We start from the raw sequence: 20,882 nt of genomic DNA on the forward strand, positions 1-20,882 counted from the left end.
TCTCTGTTACACAGTTGCAAAGAAAGAGAGAGAGAGAGAGAGAGAGAGAGAGAGAGAGAGAAAGAGAGAAAGAAAGAAAGAAAGAAAGAAAGAAAGAAAAAATCTTCTTTGTGGATTATGAAGTGGTGTTTAAGGTGAGAGAGTAAGGGTATATAAAGTCTTGGATAATCTAAAGAGCTTAGGGGTAGGAGTGTGGCTCAGTGCAGACCACTTAACTAGCATGCACAAGGTCCCGCGTTTGAACCCTAACACTGCAAAAACAAACATACAATCTGTGATCTCTGTTGCTCTTCTGGAAGTTCAGCAGATTATGGGCTCAGAGAATCTTGTAGAACAGGCCCACTGTGGGGAGGAAACAATCTTATGCACATTGCTGAGCTTACAGCATCTACAGGGAAAGAAGAAGAGACATGAGAGATAGAAAAAGGAAAGGAGGGAAGGGGAGGGAAAAGGAGGGAAGGGGGGAAGGGGGACCAAATGATGATTTAGCCTTCGCTGTAGAGAAAACCTAAAGCTGTGTGGTGCCCTTGAAGTGCTGAGCTTTGGGCTGGCAATGGGAGTTGCATAGTTTGAGATTTCTATACAGAACTGGCAGAGAGATGGCCTGAATCCATTGGTACCTCCTGGCAGCTGGTTCAAGAAGGTGCAAATTCTGTTTAAAATGAAAGCATGATCAATTTAGGCCTTCAGGAGTCCTGCAGACTAACATAAAGCAATTAACTCACGATCAAAGGTCGTGAAAGTAAGTCACAGTGAGAGTTAGCAGAAAAAGCGTCCAAATCCTCCTGGGACTGCAGTTATTGACTGTTGAGTCAAAATATAAAATTACTGCATACAAAACAGTTACCGAAAAAAAGTACAAATCATAAAGATTAACGAAGTTGTAATCAGTAACTATGCAAAGAACCATATATTAAGTGAATCGAATTTATAAGACACAAAATCATAATTGTCCATAATTAAAAGTAATAGAAAGATGTGCCCATCAGCCTACTATTGCTTTGGCAAATACCCCAGGAAACAACGTGGGGGAGGGATGCCATTTATTTTGGGTCAGGATTTTAGAGGTTCCGCCCCATGGTCGCTTAGGTTTTTTTGCTTTTAGGCCTGTGCACTATGGTAGGATGTGATGGCCAGGCCACGTGGTGGGCAAAGTGGATCATCTCATGGTAGAAACAAATAGAGAGCACCATATAACATGAGCCCAGGAATGCGTTAAATCTTTCCAAGACCCACCAACCAGGTCTCATTTACCAATAACGTTATAGGAAGCCATTCATTAGGTAAGAGCCTTCTTTGTATGAGGGTGTAGGGGGAGGGGAGATCAAAGCACAGTGACAGCCCTAGCAGCAGAGATGCAAAAGACATGGTTTCTGTGTATAGATGTCCAGAGCGAAATCTGTGAGGAAAGGTGAACGTGCTCAAGAAACGAGCACCTGGTTCATGAGAACATGCTACCATGCAGCTGCATGTTCGGCTCAGCCTACTTAAACCATGCGATACCAGCATAAGAGTCGTTTGTGTCCTCCAGCAAGAGGGTAGAAGACCTAAGCAGTGACTCCTGCACTTAGATGTGTTGCTGCAGAACAGATGTAACAGCTTCTAAGCCCATTCCAAAGCTTTGTACAGTATATTTAATAACGTATGCTTCCTTAGGAGATGCTTCCTCCTCTCAGGAAGCAGACCTGAGTATATAGAGGATTAGGTGTGGCACACACAGCTTTAAATTATTTTAGGAAAAAAGAGAAAAATGAATAATGACTTCAGCCTGGTAAACGTTACTGAATGCTGAGCACCACTTATAAAACATAGACTAACGTAGCTTCCTTCGTTAATATTAAAACTATATTTCACTTTTATACCATGAATAAAATAAGATGGAAAGCCATGAAGTTCAGGATACTTTACTCCAGAATGTGGCGCATTAGTATTCTAAATTGGAGTGGGGTTTTGAATTGGAGAGGGTATTGTTTTGTTCTGAGAAATGACAGGAATGAGTGGGTCTCTTTGGCCTTCTCTCTGCCTTCCCCCAGAAACAGGCTACAAGACTCAGGGAGAATTTCCATGACCTTTGCCTGAAGCAGAAAAGCATGAAACCTGCTATTGGCAGGCTAGGGATGGGGCTGGGGTTGCCTCCCTAATTAAAGGAAAGGAGCTCATGAATAAAGTTTTCTATCTGATGATGCATACTTCACAAAAGCCACTATAAAAGCATCCAGGGTTATCTCTGGCTGTGGCTCTTCATTTCCTTAGGAAGCATGCCCTATCATATAAAACATGTATCAGGGCTAGAGAGGTGGTAAAAGTGCTTGATACGTAAGCATGAGAACTTGAGTTCAGATTCCCAAGTGTCCACATAAAAGGCTGGAAGCGTCTGTGTTCATGTGGCCCCAGTGCTGGGAGTAAGGCTCAGAGAGAGAGGTGCTTCAGCTTGCTGGCTAGTCAGTCTTCATATATACAGTCAAGTCACAAAAACGGGTGGCAGTCGTGCACTGAGCATTTCATAGAAGAAACAGCTATAGGTATTCAAATATCTCTAAGTTATCTTTGACACGTGAGTGCTAGAGAGCAGGTTTCAACAGCAGATCACAAAACATGAAAGTTCTGATGGTGCAGACTTACGACGTACAGTGTTGGTGGGCAGATCAGTGAGTGACATGTCATGTCATGGAAAGTTGAGTTTGCAGTCTTTGTTTCAGTCACGGCCAACTGCATATAAACCCTGTGTCACAGATTACTAAACCCAGAGTAGAGTGAAGGATACTACGTTATTTGCTAATAGGTAGGTGATGCTAAATGGTTACGATACATGATAACATAAAGTATATGTAAGTAGATAAGCTTCAGGAGGTTGACTATAGCCAAGTTTTGTACAACCTTATATGTTTGAAAAAAATTGGGGCAGCTAATTTAATTAAATTCACATTTTAGAAACCACACCTTATTAGCAGAATATAGGTTAAATCTGAGAGAGCAATGTGAGGTGGGAGGGTTTATTTAAAAACAAACAAGCAAACAACAACAACAAAATAAAAACAAATAATTGAGTCTTGAATGCAGAAGTTGGAGGAGAGAACTCAAGGCAGATATCTGAGAAAACACAGTGGAAAGACCCAGCTGTGTTTAAGAAGCAAGACAGGACTCCATAGTTCTATTTTGCCTACTTACTGCATGGCAGTACATTGGAAGCTTAATAAAAAATTCATATGCAAGCAAAATGCATTCAAAACTTTGCTCTTAAAACAAAATGAAGCAATGGAGGAGGATTCCCCTTTCTCCATATCCTCTACACCATGTATTGTCACTTGAGTTTTTGCTCTTAGACATTCTGATGCCATTTTGATTTGCATTTCCCTGATGACTAAGGACATTGAACATTTCTTTAAGTATTTCTCCACCATGCAATATTCCTCTGTTGAGAATTCTCTCTTTAGCTCTGTACCCCATTTACACAATGGAATACTACTCAGCTTTTAAAAACATGAAATTTGCAGGCAAATGGCTGAAACTAGGGTTACCTGAGTGAGGTAACCCAGAAGCAGAAAGACACGCATGGTATATACTCACTTATAAGCAGATATTAGCCATGTAATATAGGATTACATACTAAAATCTTCAGACCTAAAGAAGCTAAACAACAAGGAGGACCCTAGGGAGGATGCTTAAATCCTATTCAAAGGGTAAACAGGATAGACACCTGAAGCAGTTAAAGGAAAGGAACAGAATGGGAGCCTATCACAAAAGGCCTCTGAAAGACTTCACCCAGCAGAGGATTGAAGCAGATGCAGAGACCCACAGCCAATCTTTGGGCAGAATACTTGGAGTCTTATGGAAGAAGGGGGAGAGTGTAGGAGGACAGGAAGGGGGATAGAAGAGACAGGAACTCCACAAGGAGACCAACAAAACCAACAAATCTGGGTCCATGGGCCCCTGCAGAGACTGACCATGCATGGAGAGGACCTAGACCCACTTCACAGATGTAGCTCATAGGTAGCTCAGTCTCCATGTGAGTTCACTAATAAGGGAGCAGGGATAGTATCCATGACATTAATAGAGTTGCCTGCTCTTTGATCACTTCCCCCTGGCAGGGTGGCCTTAACCAGAACACAGAGGAAGAGGATCTAGGCAGTCCTGATGATGAGACCTGATAGGCTAGGGTCAGAAAGTAGTGGGAGAGGACTTCCCCCTTTCAGTGCATTAGTGGAGGGGAACACAGGGGAAGTGGGAGGGAGAGTGGGACAGGGAGGAGATGAGGGAGGAACTGCAATTGAGATACAAAGTGAATAAATTGTAAATATATAATAAAATAATTAAAATAAAGGAAAACAAGTTTAAGAAGAAATAAAATGAAGCAAAATAACACTGTATGCTTTTCTCTTTAAGTATACTTCTGAAATGTGACACTAATGTGTTCATGAAAAAATGATTCTATTATTTATTTAGAATTTTTGCAACATTTTTGTGCTATCATTATTGAGCAAAAACAAATCCGAAAATTTCAAGACTTAAAGGAGATACCTTAAACATGAAACTAACCTGAAATATTTGTAATAGTAATGCCTCATTTTATTTTATTATCATTTTAGATCTTCATGAACTTCTCTTCTTCCATTCTCAACAACATACATTTTCTATATAGTTTCTCTGTTAAACAAGAAAAATTATTTCCCATTCTACAACAGAATGTATGACGTGTAGCTGTTTTCTTACACCAATAAAAATCTCTAACTGACCTTCTTTTTAATAGTCAGCAATCCAAGAGTGAACAAATTTCATCATAAGATCATGCGAGGTGATAAAGCAAGATGACATCAAAGGATCATTGAGCTAAATAATAAATACTTCAAGATCCCCCTAAGGCTTAGAAGTCCACAGCAGCAGACTATTTAATTAATAACATGTACTTTACAAAACCTATCATTATCTATTTATATGACAGACTGCTAAATTTTTTTTAAAACTATTTTTTTAAGTGATGTCAGTTTGCTCATTCACAGTTCTCATTATTATGGCGGACTCAAAAGGCTAACCTTTAGGTTGTATCCATCCTATCTGCTTATCGTTCTGTCACAGGCATTTCCATTTATAAAACCTCTTCACAACATTAGCTCACCTGACATCCCTGAAAGGTACATTATACAGTTACTATTTTAGAAGGTCCTAATTCTGTCCTGTTGCCACACCACCATCTTGGGTCAGTGGTAAATTGTAGCCTTAGGTTGATTGCAGGTTAATTCGGGTCTGTAGTTGTTTGACTGGTAAGTGTCTCCCATACTCTTGAGCATCTAAATGCCTAGTTTTGGTAGGTTTAGAAGATGTTGTCTTGTATGTCTCTGGGAGCAAGCTGTCTTACCTTGCAGTCTACTTGAACTTGGTTTGATTGTAGTTGGAGGCAGAAGGTGGACACAACCGCATGAAAGAAAAGCAATTGCCATTTCTTGACTGGCTTCATCTTAGACTATATCTAGAAGAGTAAAATCCAACAAGCCCTTATTTTGCAGAGGCATCTGAATTTTTTTTTAATTTTTTTAACTTATTTCAATTTATTCACTTTGTATCCCAGCTATAGCTTGCTTCCTATCCCCTACAAATCCCACCTTCTTCCACGCTCCTTCCCCAGTCCACTGATAGGGGAGGTCTTCCTCCTCTTCCCTCTGACCCTAGCCTATCAGGTCTCGTCAGAACTGCCTGCATTGTCTTCCTCTGTGTCCTGGTAAGGCTGCCCCCCCTCAGGGGGGGATGATCAAAGAGCAAGCAACTGAGTTCATGTCTGAGACAGTCCCTGTTTCCCTTACTAGGGTACCCACTTGGAGACTAGCTGCCATGGGCTACATATGAGCAGGGGTTCTAGGTTATCTCCATGCATGGTCCTTGGTTGGAGTATCAGTCTCAGAAAAGACCTCTGTGCACAGATTTCTTGATTTTGTTGCTCTCCTTGTGGAGCTCCAGTCCCCTCCAGGTATTTCTTTCTCCTCCTCTTTCATAAGATTCCCTCCACTGTGCCCAAAGTTTGGCTTGGAGTCTCAGCATCTGCTTTAATAACCTGCTGGGTAGAGTCTTTTAGAGGCCCTGTATGGGTAGGTTCCTGTCTTGTTCCTTGTTTTCACCCGAAACATCTGATTTTTATGTGCCCACAGATTTTGGTTTATGTGTGAGTAATGCTACTCTTTCATTTACTCAGTTAATATTTTTGTATTGTGGCTCTTTTCCAAGCATGTCTACACATAAAATGCTGACAAAATGTCCATGATTCCTGCTTTAAAAAACTTGATCTTAAGAATGGGAAGCTATTAGAAGGCTATAAACAGTGGAGTAGTTTCACATCATAATATAAGAAATGCTATGTGTGTTTTGATGAAGGACAGGTAGGATGCAGAGGAGAGGTAAACAGTCACTTTGTACATGAGAGATAATGCTGATATGATTTAATGTTGTAGCAGAGGAGAAGAAGGGGAGTAGAAAACAGGGATGTACAGAGGAGTAGCACATTAAAACTAATTGCACAAGAGACAGGATTAGTTTCCATGACTTACCCAGACATTTCCTATTTGCATGTTGTCTTTTCATGATTATTAATAACTTCACAGCCAAGATTCCCAGGCATTAGTATTCGTCAAGAGATAAAGAGGGAGAAGGGAGAGGGATGTTGCGCCAGTTTACAGCCTCCAAAAAGCACTTTTAGTGTCTTGTACTACAAGGGGAGGAATTGGATGACTGCTGGGAGAAAAGAGTAAAAGCTCACATTTAGAAATGATGTGTTGAAGGAGACGCATACATACAAGTAAAGTTAATAGTCGAATTGTTGCAGGGTCAGTAGTTCAAGGAGATGTTGTTCAGAAATCCATTGATTTGAGAATGATCAGAGCGGATGGTAACTGAAGTGATGGAAACATGAGATCAAAAAGCCAGAGAGTAGAAAACCATATCATTAGGCTTAGGCCCTTGAGTTACTGAATATGATACCTACTCCCCATGAATGAGCAAAACGGGAGACACTTATAACAGAGTCCAGGAAAGAAGAAGCCTACGTCACAAGACTGGGAGGTACGCTGCCGTGCGCTTCCCATCAAATGACAGCGTTGCAAATAGGAAGTGGCCAGAAAAGTTGACAGCTTCTAACATTCAGATACAGAGAAATGGACCTATTTAATTCCAGCCACTAATAAAACCAAGCTGGTGGTGTCAGCTTGGTCCTGTTGGGGGCTGTATCCCTGGTTTGGGATTTCCAGGAATGGATGTGTATGAGTGAATGATTTCCACACATGACAGCTGTGGAAAGGAGAAACAGCGTGATATACCAGGAAGATGTGCCGAAATTGACTGTAATGTCTCCAAAGATACTGTAAGATCCCCTAGAAAACCGGGCTTAGAAACGTTGTCTTGAATATGCATGATGAAAGAGGGAGACTCATTCTGTTTGATCCCAGATATTAGAATAGCTTTAACTTTTATGTAAATTTGTGTGACCTTCCTCTTTTTGTTTAGCATGGAAACAAAGTGTTATATTCATGGAAGGAAGGAAGGAAATGCTATATAAAAGGGTTACTTCAGCTATTTTTTTTTTCCTCCCCCAAAATGCATCTCATAAATGTGCTCAATAAAAATAAAATTCTCGGTTGTTTTTTTTTTTCCTCATTGTGCAAAGAATTATGCTACTCTAGTCTTCTGAAAACTGGGGATTCCTTGAATGTTCTCTGGCAAACAAAATATGAAAAGATTTATGGCAAGGAAAAGCATTCTGAGAAAGACACCCTCCATTGTCTTTGTGCATGCATAAATTATGTGAGGCACAGGAGTACCATCACTATAATAGGTTTGGCTGTCTTTGAAGAAAATAGGAACTGCTCACTCAAAAGCTATTGTATATTTCCATTAATGAATTTTCCCCCCAAAATGGATTTTATTTATATTCTTTGGTTCTACTGAGAAAAAAAAAAATATGACTGAGTAAATCAGCGGTGTAGGTATAGCTGAGAGGGTTGAGGTCAGAAGTTAGCCTGTGCTTCCTGATGAGTTTGAGGCTAACCTGGGCTTCATAGGGAGACTCCATCTTCACAGAAAAGCATCCAGACTAATAAATTTGTGCATACTCTTTTTAAAAAAGTACTATTGGTGGTAATATTAGTAATAATGAAAAGTGAATCCTCTATGAAAAGTTTACAGTTCAGAGAAAATAGCCACCAAATTACACATATATGGAGAATCTCTTTTTAGCTTGGCAAATATTTGACAGTTTGTTAATAATCTGCACAAGAATTATCATCACGACTCACAAAACATACTTGCCCTTGGTCACTTTTCCTTTTTTTTTTTTAACCATTTGTTAACTTTGAATAGAATCAGTCTCTGAGAGGGGCACAGATTAGCTCGCTGAGGTGATAATGCAGATACCCATAATGCATAGATTGTCTTACAGCCCTGCGCACTCAACACAGGGTCAAGCTTAACAGGTTCTTTGTTTGACATTCCACTCCTGGGAATTTATTTAGCTTAATATATCAGAAAATTTATTTCTTACCAAACTTCAAAAAAAATTCTTTGTTTTCTAAATTTGAAATTGTTGGCCCGCCATTTTTATATGAGCCTCATTGCGTAACAACTCAGAATGGATTTTATTGAAACTTCTTGTGATTGTGTTTTATTTCTAAACTTATATTTTCAACGCCTGCTCAGTCTGTCCCTGTGTGTATTTCTATGTCTGAAAAGACTGAGAAGTTCTAAAGGTTCTTATAAAATATAACATATGCTACATGGGACAGCTAGATTGAAATACATTAAAGAGATGTGCCTCGGCTGGGAAATGATTCAGTTGGCAACATACTCTCTGGACAAGCATGAGCAGTGAGTTCGGGTCCCCAAGTCATCCCAAACTACCAAAATCTACATGATGTCTAACACATTTGTCACATTTTGAGAGAATCTCCAGAGTGTAATATGATTTTACTGCAGTGGTACTATGCAATGATAATCAAGGACAGACAAAGAGTGCTGGGAGTTAAGGGACAGCTCTGTTGGTAAAGGGTTTGGTGAACAGGCGTGAGGACCTGAATTCAAATCCCTAATACCCATGTAGAAAGCTGGGGATATTAGCACACATGGCTAATCCTAGCACTGAAGAAGCTGAATTAGGTGGATCCCTGACCCAAAAAAATTCAGTGAGAAACTCAGTTTTAAAAACAAGATCATTACTTGACCTTCCATGTATACACATGAATGGTGAACACACAAATACATACAATGGGAAAAGGGAGGGAGACAGAAGAAGAGAGACAGAGGGAAGGAGGGAAGGAGAGGGAGAGGTATCAAAGTACCAAGGTATTGCCATAGCTACCCTGTGAATGTCAAGTGTGGCAGAGAACCTTGTCAGAGGAGACTTTACTGAGCACACCACAGAAATTATTCCACATATGAGTATTGCTCTCGGGAGAGTTCCAAATCACTTTGTGAAAAATCCCTTTGTGAGAGCATATCTATGCAAAGCAATCAAGTTTGATAATTACAAACAATAAGCATTTTGTTTTCAGATTTTGCAGGCAATTTGGGACTATGCTGCACCTGTTTCGGGGATTTATGCTTCCACCATGTGTAGATGTAGGTATACATTCAGCAAGGCACTCAGAAAAAGGAAGCCATGCCAGAGTAGCTTACAGCAGGTCTGGATGACTTGCACATAACGAGATAGTTGGCTGTGTGGTACACACTGACTCCTACTCCTAATTACAGAAGTTCTCTACAGCTTTAAGGATGAAAACGACCATGGTACTCACTGTCCAGCAACTTCCTACATTCATTAGAAAAAAAAAGCAAGCTGTAGACTCGCAGTCTGTGCTTGAGAATAATAGTTTCAAGTTACTAAGCCACTGGTACATTTTTTTTTCTGTGCAACTGAAACAAAGATCATTTAGTGGAATGTAAGAAACTTACCTAACACCTTTTCAAAGGTGTATCTTCAGTTTAGATTTAAAGTAAAACATACATGAAACAATATTAGTCAGAGATTTGTTTGCTGCATTATTACTATTTTATTATTATTAATAATTACTTCACTTTGAAAAAAAATATGTTAACCTCATGGCAGCAACTTCCTGGTGAGGAAAACTTGAACAGAAATTAAGATATGTAGAAACTGGGTGTTGGAGAGAAAGAAGCCAAATGAAGGAACTAAAGAAAGGGTTGGAACAGGAATAGATGTTCAACCTTCCAAAGAGAATAGACATGTTGTCCTAGAGATATGCAGGCTCGGAGTGCAGGCCTTGTTTGTTTCATGTTCATTTAGCCAGGGTCTCTGAACTCTAAGTATGGGTGCTGTGTTTGCAGATTGAAAACAGTTTTCCAGTATGCTTAATCCATAGAACTCCCCAGCTTTTGTCAAACATCTCAGCAGTGGGGGCCACAAACCTGGCAACTGAGAAGTGCTGTTTTAGAAGATAGAAGATGTATTAGATTCTGTGTCTGCCCTTGAGCGATTCATAATCTATCCTTAATTCCTTAAGCCTCAGGGGTTTTGTATCTGTAAAGTACTGATAATAATAGTTTCTTTGCCAGTTTCAAGGTAAATGAGGTAAAGGAAAATGTCTTCAGAGGCTTTCCAGGGCTTATGTATTGATTAAAGTTTTCTGTTTTAATTGTGTACATAAAGGAGGGCTGAGCATGATTTTGAGAAAGAAAAAAGCAAGGGCCTATAAAGAATCAAGAAAAAATAATCTTAATCATTTCCTATCTTTATTATCTAGAGAGAAAATGTGAAATATTCCTGGTTGTATTTTCTTACTTTTTCTTACCTTCTGCTAAACTATTTATTTTAACTTTTATTGTGATTATAAACTAATTTGTACTAGCCTGAAGTTCCCATCCCTCTTCTTCAGGTTCCCAAGTCTGAGAATTATAGGCAGGAACATGGGTCATCACACCCAGTTAAGAGGTCATTTTCTAAAACAAACAGATAAGTGGTAGTCTAAATTTGACTCCATCTCTTCCCAGTATACTAGTTCTAAAAATCTTGTTCTAATGGCTTTTTAAGGTATTTGAGGAAAAATAGCCCACCATCCCCTTCATAATAATTTCTGCAGTTTCCCTGTTATTCCTCTCGTTAAAACAGAAGAGCAAAATAAAAGTGGAATGAATGATTTTTTTTCTCAAGTTGGCCCTAAGTCTCTCATGCTTTAGAAGCTCATTTAGGCACGTAGGTTTTCAGGGTATCGCTCTTCAAGCTTGTCATCCCCTGGCTATTTCTGCCTCCGGGCAGTCTTCCTGTGCACTGTAGAGGTTTCCAGTCACCTGTTCCTCTCGATTCCTTTAGCAGCAGCAACGGAAGAGCCAGAGGTGATCCCAGACCCTGCGAAGCAGACAGACAGAGTGGTGAAAATCGCGGGCATCAGTGCTGGGATCTTGGTGTTCATCCTCCTCCTCCTTGTTGTCATAGTAATTGTGAAAAAGAGGTAAGAGCTGATAATGTCTTCTACCACACACTCCCCCTGTATGCCACTGACTCCCACACGGTTTCCCTTCAAGCTCTTTGACAAGTTCTTATAAGACTGCCTCCACCTCAGACTCTTCTTATTTGGGATGTTTAAGTGAAGTCTTATTTAGCTGTCTGCAGTTTGTTCTGGGATATAATTATAGACTTTGGTGAACATTTATTTAAAGTAAAACTGTAAATTCTTGAACTTCAGAGATACACGGGAAACTCACTTTATTTTAAGGGTTGTTATTATTAAGCATAATGAACTTGAAGATTATATAGTTATGGTGCTTGGGCCAAAATCAGAATTATTTTCATCTTTAATCTATATTTTTCTAAATAAATGTTTCATATGAGATGTTGGAGAATAGATGCATTGTTTAATGACATTGTATATTAAATATTCACTGACTGGATTTTCTAAAAGAAGAGTAAATGCTTAAATTGAGCCTTATCTTTTATATTATATCAACCAATGTTGCCACCTCCTGAAGTTCTATAAAGATATTACGATTTCCTGGCATTTAAACTTTTATATTCTGAAGACTAAAGTATACACTTTGCTCCAAAGCATTTCAGATATACACATTTTTTATACTTTGAGCTATTTGACCATTATGCAAGTTGTCAGAATCTGTAAGTCATTTCTTAGAAACTAGTGTGGCACTTCAACCCTTCCAGTCATGAATTTTGGATAATTCTACTATTTGGAAGTACTTTTGAAAAAAGAAAACAATTTTTTTTTTCCATGCAGAGTGCATTCCAACAGCTTTGTGTATAGAGGTGGTTCTGCTTCATTAATTGTACTGATTGTATGATAAATGATGTTGCTTATATTATATGAACTCTCATAGTGTGCAATTATTACTGCTTTCTACTTAAAATAAAATTAGCATTGTGGATAAGACTCATGTTAATAGCAATTCCGTGAGCATCTATTTTAATATATTGCCTTTTCACAATTGTCCCTGGAGATATTTATGTTGGAGAAGACACTTCTGCGTTAGAAACATTAGGTATGCACCGCAGTGTTTTGTGTTCAACTAGCTACATATGTGCTTTCCCCAAACAGTGCTTTCTCTCTGCTATTGTCTACCTCTGTGATTGGAAAACACACCCTAGGTGAGACAAGACGATTTAAGTATTTTAGAAACACTATAGTTTTTCAATAAAAGAGCGGTAACATCATGGAATAGAATCTTCAGACCTTATGTCTCTGTTTTATTTAAATTTGTGTTTGGAGAGTGAGAAAGCCAAAAGGCTTAGAGAGGTAACTTCACACAGCCTCACCATTAAAAGGAATGTCACATCCTTCTGGATGCATGAGAATGGCTTCGCTGACCACGTCTTCCTCAGAATGGAATTAAACCTAGTTGTAGCTTTTATTTATGTGAAGACGTGTTTGCTTCTGAGTACCCTCTTCTTGGTGGATTTATACTAGTAACGACAAGCGAAAACTAAAGTCCTTCAAGTCACTAGAGCAAGGATGGGGTGGGGAGTAACTTTCTCTGACAACTCTCTAAAATCGCACAGCTTCACTAATTCTTCTCCTGGTTTCCACTGTCAGTGATCAGATCGATGAGCCTTTGTTAAAACATTTCATGTGTAAGTTTTCATAATTGTTTTACTGATAGAAGGTCTCCTGAGCTTTCGCCGGCCTCCGCAGCACCAAAGTGACTGAGGAAGACCATAACCTCATAGATGGATGAGGTTGTGTTTGCTGCCTTCTGGTGTACATCATGCCTAAATTACCTTAACTCATTATTTACCTCAGCACATTTGAAAGGGCTTCAACTCATAGGTGGTGTATCACACACACACACACACACACACACACACACACACACACTATGTGATTTAAGCAAGAGTAGTTTATTATATTTCCATAAAAGCATAACAGGGTTTAGCTTAAAATTTTGTGTTGTTCTGTAGTATCTTTTGACTATAGAAATAAATAATAAAAATGATGGAAATGGAAACCTTTGCTTTCTCACCATCTGCAGTTTCATGAGAAACTGTAGTTTCTTGAGACTTTCCCTCAGTGGGAATAATATATGTAGGGTTACTTGTCTCATTGAAATAGTTCCATGTGTTTTGGGTTATAAAAGAATAGCTTAGAATTCAAACAAATAAAACTTTGCAGCTAAGATTATATAGAAAGTAAGTTCTTGGGCTGTGAAAGGGATATTTCACCTCTCAGAATGCAATGTCATTATTTTTTTTTCAGTTTAATTGCTGTTGAATTATTTCCAAATAAATGCCATGTTTTCATTGTGTATATTTTAAATGCTCAGCATGAACACACTAAGACTTCCAAACATCAACTTGAAATCATGTTTCAGTACGGTAAATGTTGGTGTCTATCAGGTTCACGAGCATCTACTGTAGGAACCCCTTCACACATATGTAGCATATGGTACTGTATTCACATTACGTGTAGATACCGTGTGCCATTAAGATGTGCCAACATCTGAAAAGATAGGAGGTGCTCTGCGTGTGTTAACGTCATATCTTTATGTTTCATATTTAGAATAAACTACTCTATTTAGTACACACATTCTACACACAGCTGTTCCATCTGCCATGTGAGTTTCATGGCAATGGATGATAGCATGTTGAAAAACACACAGTCCATTTAACTTTTCAGTTCTTGGGCAATATAAGAGACGTCAGCATGTTACTTTTTTTTTTCCTAATTCTGTATTACAATTTTTTTTTTTTTTTTTTTTTTTTTTTTTTTTCTGCATATCTGTCTGTTTAATCGCATGGCAAAAGAACGCTAACAATGCATGGGCGAATTAAAATCCAGAGCATAAAAACACAAATTTCATTTTGTTTTATTTTCTTTTTAACGCACATTTTTCTGCTCTTTTGGATGTGATGGAGTCATGCTTCTCATTCACCATTGCTTCTCTTTTCCCACTGTCTGTGATCTGCTTCCCAGGAGGAGCTACTATTCTTACTCCTACTACCTGTAAGTAGAAAATGGGTCATTACAACTTTACATGTGTCAAAATGCAATATCCCTTTTCAAAAGACCCACAGAAACAACATGTGACTTTGGTGGTCTTTCAAAAAAATATTTTGTGGACTCTGAAAATATAGAATAGTATCTGTTTTGATAATCTTTTTAAAAAGGGATATTGTGTTTCTGTATGTTCAGCTACTTTTAATTTTTAATTACAGTTTCCGTAAGTAGCTTTATTCTACAGCAAAGAACATCATTTATTTACTTATGTCCAGTCTTATGTACCCTCTTAGCAATATGACATTTACATATCTGGTAACAAATGTGGTTTGAACTTCCTACTCCCTAACTATATAATGCTGTGTTACATTTGAGAAAATGAGCCCAGGGAGATATCTGTGCAGTCTTCAGACTGACCTTGCAGGATACAAAACAGATCAGGCCTGAATGGGTAATATCGTCTCTTCCCACATTCCCAGATAACCAGAAGGGTCAAATCTACAGGCATCCCTGCTGGCCGTTAATACCGTTAATATGGTTTTGTCAAAATAAATTGATAAAATTGTAATGTAGTAGGGCAGAGACAGAAAAAGAAACTTTTGTAGAGTAGGAAAAAAAAAGAGTTTGTTTACGACAGTTTAAATAGAGACTTTATAAAAGAAAGACAAAACAAAACCTGTCAACCTACTAAAGAATCAAGATGTCATCATTTTATAACCTTCTGCAAGCGCTAACTCACCATGCCTAACGTATGGTAAGTCTGTTAGGTCAGCATGAAGAACATTGGCTGTTCAGTTTCCTAAGCTATTTTCAGGTTCTTCCTTTAGATTACAAGATAGTAGGCCATTCAATCCAAAGGGATGGCAATGTTCGAAGCACAAAGATTGAGTGAGATTAAGTGCCAGAGGCATGCAGCCTGCAGGGTCTGTATCACTAGGTAAGGTTTCAGCGAGCTTTACAGCAGAATTTTATGAGTCAATCACATCAATGCAACACTGCCAACATTTTAAATATTACAAACATTTGGCTTCCTACAATCTGCTAAAACAAGCAGGTGTAAAATAACAGTGCTCTTAGCTTATTGTGATGAATCATAATACGCTTGTTAAATCATGTTTGATGAAGCCAATGGTAATTAACTGTACCATTTCATACAATGATGGAGTACTTTTCCCCTTTATGGCCCACCCATACATCCACCTGCAGAAGTTTATGCTGTTGGCTGCTTTGATAATGAAAGTCATTTGCACATCTGTCAAACTCAAGTGCTTACAAAATGAATTGCTTAACTGTCCTGAAGTGCACATTTGATGTGCTTGTTGCTCAGGGGAAGACAAAGCATGAGACATGCTAGAATCAATACGTATTTAGTTATGGGAATGTCAATAAGCCTGCCATTAACTGTCAATGTATCTGTAAAAGTAGAATGGTATTCCATTCTGGGTGCACAGTTAATGTCTTTCTTCTTGACAACATAGCAGGTTATGCTGTTGCTGTGACTGACACATAGAGCTCCGTGCACTTTAAGTCCTAGCTAGATGAAAACGAGACAGGGGTATACACTTTTAATGGCTACTTTACCATACCTAGAGATACTAATCTCAGTCTGATTTATTTTTTATAGAGGTAGAAAACCAAGTAGAACTCCAACAGGAAAAACAAACAAAAACCTATGATTTTTTTTTTTAGCTGCTTTTCATTAGCATTGTGCTTACATTATACACGACATAACATTGCTATGTCATGGTAGCTTAATTTTTTTAAATGAAAACAGTTATTTAGCATGTTAACTCATTGTGTTTACACAATACCCTGAAGGAAAGCCTACCTCACAGGGTTGTTGTGAGGACGGAGGTGTAAGGGCCCAGCTGGTTGTGCCTGCCTGACTTTACAGCTACACACAGAGGTTATATTCCACCATAGTTTGCTTATTATCTCAGTTTACGAACCTGGAAAGTTCTTGCTTGAACATTTTTCCTTTTCATTTCTTGAAAATACTTTTTAATTTTACCCATTCATGAAGTGCATAGAAAGTATTCATTCATAAATCCTCAAAGTTTAAAGTCATCATTTTCATTTGCTGCTTTTTTATGCCCATCTTTAAATTTTTAACACTGTTTTGAATCCATATTTCAGATTTTCATTCAAATCAATTTTCATTCAAATCAATCTCTCACACTTTTAAAAGGCATAAATCAACCTTTTAACCTGGCCCAAGAAACAAAGATGTGAAGAAAAATTGCAAGTTTTATTTGTTTGTTTTTGAGACAGGGTCTTGCCATGAGTCCCAGTTCAGGGAGGCTTTGAGGGTTCCTGATCCAGCTGTCTACTTCTGAGCACTGGGAATGGAGATAGAACACCACCGCACCTGGCTAAAACTTATTTGTCGAGCATTTTTCTGCTGCTTCAACATGTATAAGTGACAGCGTATTTGTGCTATATTCGTATTCTTTTCTAATGTTTAACATCCGGTGCTTAGCCGTTACAGTAGGCTTCCCAATGTGGCAACAAACTCAGTGTAAACAGCCTGTTATTGTGTAATAGCTGAAGCTGTGGCATGAGGTCATTCTTTATCGCTTATTAGATAAGCAACCTTGAGCGAGTTATTTAACTCCCCTAAGCCTCGATGAACTCGTCTATATGATGAGAATCCTCAAGCATTTTCAGTGGATTGATCTGAGAATTAATTGAGTTAACCAATGGAAAGTGCCAAGCATATAACAGGCACAATTTATCTCCTCAACAAGTATTTATTGAGTGCCCGCTTTGTGCTCTAAGTATTCTGGCACTGCTCCGATGTCTAGGATGTACAGGCAATCCTTCCCTCTATTGAGCCCACGGTGGAGACATGACTGAAAACTACTGTGATGATGGGTGATCAGTGTGGTTTCCAGAGATGAACATGCTACTGTAAAATTCACTTGAGTTAGAGGGTACTTGGGCCAGCCATAGCACGTCCTCACAGGGGAGGCTATTTGAAGTCAAGATGAATAGAAGCTAGCTAGATATTAGAGGCTAAAAGATGTTACAGGCTCCAGGGCAAAAAAATTCTTCCATGATGACTAACTTGCAGGAAGTTTAGAAGATGGAATTTTGTTGGTTACGTATGGCCTGGTGATGTTTACTTAGGGTCAAACCTTGTTTTTTTTAAAAGCAAAATCATTGAATTGAACCAACTTTTCTGTTTTCCTTTTGACCATTTAAATGAAGGGGTATCATTGCTCCCAGTAGCAAATAAGTAAGTTGTTCGAGTTTTGAAAAAAATTAAACCAGGGGCCAGGGAGATGGTGGTTAAAGAGCACATACTGCTCTTGCAGAGGACTTGAGTTTAGTTCACAACTAAGCAGCAGCTTACAACTGTACCTATTACCCCTGCTCCATAGACACTTGAGGGCTCTGGCCTCTGTAGGCACCTGTACTCATGTGGGTACACACACACACACACACACACCTTTAATAATAATAATAACAATACAAAACACCTGAAATCTTTTACCCACTCTGAAATCTAGTATGCCCACTCTGAAACGTTGCTGTTGTTCCTAAAATGGCAAATCATTTCTAGCACATAGACGAAGTGCCAGGAGCCATTTGGACATGTTACACAGAAACTGTTCCTCATTTCCAGAGTAATCACCTCCCTGCATGGTTCCTCATCCGTCACCTATATTTATACGCTCTCTCTAGGTCTTTATATTTATACAGACTTTTTCCCCCTGCTCTGGAAAGAGGAGTTGGTAGCACTTTCAGTGTGTGCAGCAAACATTGTCAACACGTGATTGTGGGAGTGGTAGTGACTGTGTTGTGATGGTCCTGGTGGTGCTGGCGGTGGTAGATAATGTTCTTTTGTCCTTGTTTTTAATTTCTCTATTACCTCCTATCCCTTCTAAATTAACGGGGTGTCCGTCAGCAAATCATAGTTTTATGCCTGCCTTGTTCACTTGTGAGTGAGATCTGGATTTTGTGTTCTGTATGCTGTTTGTGTGCCCCTGGGGTCAACTACTGCAGCTCCGAGAGAAAAATGAGCTGGAGCAAATCTTAGGGTGTGCAGTGGACTTCAGAAGGAGAAGCCTGTGGACATAAACTCCGTGTATGCAATAAGCTTTTGCAGTATTTGTGGTATGTTTAGCGTAGACAGTAGTGGGGACCAGAAGAGAATGTCTTAAGCTGAGCTAAGAAATGGTCTTCTTAACAACTGGAGAATATTTCCAAGGCAGCATGAAATGCTACCATAAAGTGAGTGATAAAGTTTACATTGGACAGTGGTTTACAGTGCCTCTGTGAAAAAGTTGCCTGGTGAATGTGAGTTAAGTATTTCATACACCTTTAATAGATTTTAATTACATGTTTCATGAACAACATAGAGAACAACTACGCATATGTATGTAGATAGATAGATAGATAGATAGATAGATAGATAGATAGATACACACACACACACATATATATGAGAGAGGTGTGGGAGATAAAGTGGTCAGTATTTGTGTAGTGTTAACTCAAACTTTTAAGTGTTAACTCAAACTTTTATAACCCTAAATCATCCTCTGACTGTATTTATGAGACATTTCTGTAGTAGATAGTATGCATGAGAAGCCTAAAACACATATTAGGGTTTGAACATATTAGTCCTCCAAGATGATAATAATTGACATGACACCTTTGCATAGCATTTTTCAATTTTTCCCCAGTACCTTTCTTCCACAGCATACAATTCAATTACAATTCCTTTTAAGTATTTGCATCACATCTGGCCAGGGTTGATTTTTAAAAGACTTCGAATTATTTTTAATTGATGCTGTGGATACACTGCTCAGCTGTCCATGCTGTGTGTGTGTGTGTGTGCATGTTTTACTTAGGAACAGCAGAGGATAGACTGGGCCTCTTCTTTGTTTTTGTTGGCTAACTCTGATGAAGAAAAGTTTAGTCATGTTGTTAGCAAAACCTCCTAGAAGTTGATCAAGGGCAGTCATCATTCAGCAGAAGACTGAAACCTAAATTTTTAAAGTTTTTACTTAAATCATATGTGAATTAAGTACGTGACAAGTATTTACTTATACTCTTGATGAAGTATTTTTATGGAAATTATTTTTCTTTATTTTTTGATAGTTTCATACATATACATATTACTATGATTATGTCCACCCTCCAGTGCCCTTATTTACCCTGCTCACTTTTCCTCCGAACCCAGACCTAAAATAGAAGAAATGATGAGACTCCTGACAGTTTGAGTATTGAGAATCTCACAAAGAAAGCCATGCTGCAACAACCAGTCCATGCAATGGTTTGCGTGCGGTCTTAGCTCCTGAAATTAGGGACAGCTCTTAGGCTTTCTAATTCACACCTGTAACCTTGTGCTCAGGCTCACTTGAGCTGCTTTATTGCTGGTGTTAGCTGTCCCTCGCAGCTCACACTCAGGGCTCTGTGTTGTATTTGCTTTGGCAGCAAGCTTGCTAAAAAGCGCAAAGACGCTTTGGGGAACACACGTCAGGAGATGACGCACATGGTGAACGCCATGGATCGAAGCTATGCTGATCAGAGCACCCTGCATGCGGAGGACCCCCTCTCCCTCACCTTCATGGACCAACATAACTTCAGCCCAAGATGTAAGTTGCTCGTTAAAATTTTGGTTAATGCTTTTGAAATGTATTAAGTGCATTTAATTTTACACTAGGGGAGAGGAAAACGCAGTTGATGATATTATGGAATTTACAAAAAGACATGTCTTCAGTTTTGGTAAAGGATTTAGTTTAACTTCAAACTAGAGATTTTTGTCGTGAAATCATAAGAAATATTCCAAACATAAGACATTCAAACACCATGTGTCTTTGAATTACATTAAAATGGCATTTCCTACATAAAATTAGAGTACGTTAACTTATACTTTTCCTTTGTAGAAGATAAGGGTTCTTTTGAGATAAGAAGCACTGGAATTCTTTCTAGGAATTAGTCACATAAGTAGTTATTCCATTGAGGTAATCTATTATTAGCCCTAAAGAACTCCAATACCAAAATTTAACCACAGAGATGAGGAGGTAAATCTGTGGATAAAGATATTACCATATGGGTGTGAAAACTGGAGCTCAGAACCCCAGAACTCACATAAAATACAGGTAGGTGTGGCAGCTACCTGTAATCCTAGCACTTGGGAGGCATAGATGGGGGTCCCCAAGGCAAGCTGGCTGGCTAGAATAGCTGAATTGGGTTTACTGACAGAAATCATCTCGATGCATTGATTGAAGACAGATTGAAGAAGCCACATAATATCAGTTTCTTTGGACACATACGTATGTGTCCACACATGGCAACATGCATGTGCTCACAGATACCATATAGACAAGAAAACGCTTTAACTACATGAAATATTAGCCTTTCAATTTCTAAGTATTGAGTATGAAGTCTAAAAGCGTAGTTGTGTTTACTGGCTTGCAAAGACTAATGAAATCACATTAGCGT

General features: G+C 38.7%; 1 protein-coding gene across 7 annotated transcripts in view; it reads left to right on the top strand.

The window, feature by feature from the left end:
• Ptprk (protein tyrosine phosphatase receptor type K) overlaps positions 1 to 20,882 on the top strand; it is a 515,071-nt gene that overhangs the window by 460,972 nt on the left and 33,217 nt on the right. For 4 of the 7 annotated variants that reach the window (XM_060373717.1, XM_060373711.1, XM_060373712.1 and 1 more), the window contains exons 14-16: positions 11,300 to 11,438; positions 14,406 to 14,435; positions 19,872 to 20,032. In XM_060373717.1, the coding sequence (XP_060229700.1) occupies positions 11,300 to 11,438; positions 14,406 to 14,435; positions 19,872 to 20,032 (330 nt within the window). The remainder of the gene's footprint in view (positions 1 to 11,299; positions 11,439 to 14,405; positions 14,436 to 19,871; positions 20,033 to 20,882) is intronic. The other 3 variants (XM_060373713.1, XM_060373715.1, XM_060373716.1) reach the window with 1 other exon arrangement.

The sequence above is a fragment of the Meriones unguiculatus genome, chromosome 20, assembly GCF_030254825.1.
Source record: "Meriones unguiculatus strain TT.TT164.6M chromosome 20, Bangor_MerUng_6.1, whole genome shotgun sequence".
NCBI lineage: Eukaryota > Metazoa > Chordata > Mammalia > Rodentia > Muridae > Meriones > Meriones unguiculatus.